A 3,311-nucleotide genomic window follows, 5' to 3' on the forward strand; every position below is an offset into this window, starting at 1 on the left:
TATTTCTAATAATAGTGTGTTATAAACTGTATAATATATATTTCTTTTTAAAATTTTTAAAAGTCTCCTTTGAATAATTATGCTTAGTTACCCAGTGTAAAATGCAATGTAAATATACTTCAAGCTATAGACCTATAGAAATTGTTTAAAAATTCTCAAAAACAACATACTTTCCTAAAGGTTATTCAAAATACAGCTATTTTTAAAGCCTTTTAAAATCTAGATTTGGGTGCATAGTGTAACGGTTGTACTGTACAAGCCGTTAAACTACAGGGTAAGAGATCGGGCCATAATCGACATGCAAGCAATTATAGGTGTGCTACAGCTGCCTCATAGAAGCCTTACAGCGCTGTTACGGTAACCAATTGCAACAAATAGGGTAGTGCGACGCTCACTTATCAAACAGGTTAGTAATAATAATAAGTATGGAGTATAAAGAGGTATACCACTTGTAGAAACTACAAAAATAGAAGTAAACTAGTAAGAAGCGGTCAGATAATAAAGTTAGCAATATATTCTACCTAGCTATAGATATATCTTTTGCACATATCAATCCATTTATATCACTTAGTAGCCTATGTCTAGAAATAAATACGGCCAATTCTCTCAACCGGACACTTTGGTTATGTGACTATGTGATTCAAGTAAGGCTCTCCTAGAGTGGTTTTTAATCCAGCGTAACACACTAGCAAATTAGCAAACATTACTCCCGAACTTTGACTACTCAGTGCTATAGGCAAACCACATATAAGCTCCATCTATATTATAGAATTCGTTACTAATCTATTGCATTCATCGACCTTGACTAATCCGTTACCTTATCCAAGGCCTTATTATATTAAGCAGCAGTACTTGCTTTTTCGATTATGTCGAGTGTATCCTCGTTTGACACTGAGAGCGTGGAGTCCGACTTACAGGAGACGGAGAGCATAAAGTCAAAGACTCCAGACTCCATAAACCCCTTCGACACAGAAGATAGCTCAGTTTCGGGTCAGTCGGAACTTGAGAATTCTCCAACAGAGAGAAGAAACTCTACTCAGGAGCGAAAAACTGGACTTATCGTCGACAAGCAACCAAGCGACAGCAGGGGACTTTCAAGAGCATTACTCAGTAGAGTACGGAATTTCCGAACCTTCATTCTCCAAAACCCGCAGTACAGGGAAGAAACGAGCAAATGGAGTTCTAAAAGCGAACCCTACAGCCGACTCCAAGAACTCAACATCCTTGCCGCCTATGACTATGACGAGGATAAACAGGGAATATGCCGTAAATCCAAACCAATCGAAGGTATTGTTTCAAGCCGGGATTTCGACGCAGCATCGCTGTTTAAAGAATGGTCAATCATCCAAAGAGCGCTTAATACAGCGCGGAAGAACAACCTTTTATCATCAGAGCTTGAAAAGCCCGATATAGATTCCTCTGAGGAAGAAAGCAGCGATGACGACGACACTAGGTCATCTACGAGCCCAGAGCCCGTCAGGCCTGAAGTGAGAAACCAGCACCCAAGAAAGCTCCAAAGGAGAGTCCTGCCCACAGTTCAATCAAATCATGACAGTACCGAATACGGGGGCGAATGGAAGGGAGTTTCGGAGCTTCTTAAAGCGCAGAACAGGCAATTGAAGAAGCAGAGACAAGACATGGAAGCGTTACAAGAAATAGTAAGGGGCCTTCAAGTCAGGGCACAGCCAACTGCTTCGACACCAATTACCACAGCTGGTACTAAGAAATCGTCGTTGTTTCAACCAACCAACCACTTGTCTATGAGAACGCAGTTTAAACAATCACCTCATCATAGAAACCCGCAGACACCGCCTCTAGGGACGGACTACCCTAGGGCGGACACCAGGTATCACTCATCCAATGAGCAAACACCGACAGCGGCACCCCAGACGCCTACTCATATTGGGGGGTCGACACCCCGAGAATGGCCGCCAGTTCCAGGAGCACAGTTTGGGGGGTCGGCACATGCCATCTCTGTAGGGAATCTCCAACGTCAACCCAACCTACCTGTTGAGTTGCGACAAGAGCAAGAAAATCGTCCCCCGAAATACTACGATAACGTATTAACCGCCAGAAGCGATATACTCAATTTCAAAATCTCCGATCTCGGAATATTCGACCCGAGAAAAGAAACAAACCTTGATCGGAAAGAGCAAACATGCTGGGGAGGAGAATATAATGTATTTTCGGACGTGCATTCGTGGATACAAGCCGTTGATGATAACTGGTCTAGGATCAACCCCAGTGAACAGCATATAGTCACCCGAAATCTGTGGACGCTATTAAGAGGACCGGCTATAGGTTGGTGGCGTTCCCAGCTAAGTCAAAATGATAGGGAGGAACTGCAGGCCTCGAAAGAAAAAATGTTGGAGGCTGTTGAGAGAGAATTTAGGCTGGACGTTTCTGATGCGGTTGACATACTTGAGACATCCAAATTCGACCGTCAAGATATTATGGGTGACGCCTCCATCCATTCATTTGCCTACAAGATTTTCAAAGCAGCGAAAGCATGTGGAGGAACGTCGAACGAGCACCTATTAACGAGGCTATATCTCGCCCTCGATCCGGATCTACAAGTCTTCGTAAATTCCCCTAAAAGCACTGATACTCTGTCCGAATACGTTAAAATGCTCGCGGAAAAGAGAAAAGCGTACCGAAGGAAAGAAGATACACAAAACGCTCGAAAAGTCCACTTGGTTGGTGAAAATAGCTATCCTCAAGAAGGAGGATCCTACGACGAGCGCTTGCACAGCACCGACAATGGCCTCCGCACCACAGAGGAGAGCAACTGGCGGAGTCAGCAACACGCCAATAAGCGGAACGACTTTGACCCCAATAACTGGCCCTATGAACGCCATGAACAATATTATCAGAATGGCCGGTATTTTCCCCGACGGAACGCGCCGAGATTCCAGCGAATGGTCCCTCACTCCTATAATCATGATCATAGGAGGGACGTGGGCGAGAATTTAATAGGGCAACAACAGGAACGCAACCGAGGGGGCGGATACGGATACTATGACCATGAATTCGACACTAATAATCTAGAAGCCTACTGGAACCCCCATGTGTCGGGACACAGAATAGACGAGCAGGCGCCGTATGGTTTCAATCCCCAGCGAATGGAATGGAATCGCTCAAGACATCAAATACAAGATCAATCCTTTCAAGGAAGATACCACGGACAACACGAGCAAAATAGCTACCAACCAAACGAGAGCTGGACCACATTGCCCACCAATGAAGGACTGAGATATGATTCTCATCCAAGGCTCCTAGGGCCGGCAGAGGCCGGAGTGAATGGTCATTAA

The 3,311-nt window shown here is 44.6% G+C and overlaps 1 protein-coding gene across 1 annotated transcript; it reads left to right on the forward strand.

The window, feature by feature from the left end:
• Positions 1–866: 866 nt before the first annotated feature.
• Positions 867–3,311, forward strand: FOXG_14099 (uncharacterized protein; the record flags this gene model as incomplete). Its single annotated transcript, XM_018394162.1, has 1 exon — positions 867–3,311. The coding sequence occupies one exon, from the start codon at positions 867–869 to the stop codon at positions 3,309–3,311; it is 2,445 nt and encodes an 814-aa protein (XP_018253674.1).

Source organism: Fusarium oxysporum, chromosome 6 (genome assembly GCF_000149955.1).
Source record: "Fusarium oxysporum f. sp. lycopersici 4287 chromosome 6, whole genome shotgun sequence".
In the NCBI taxonomy this organism is placed as follows: Eukaryota; Fungi; Ascomycota; class Sordariomycetes; order Hypocreales; family Nectriaceae; genus Fusarium; species Fusarium oxysporum.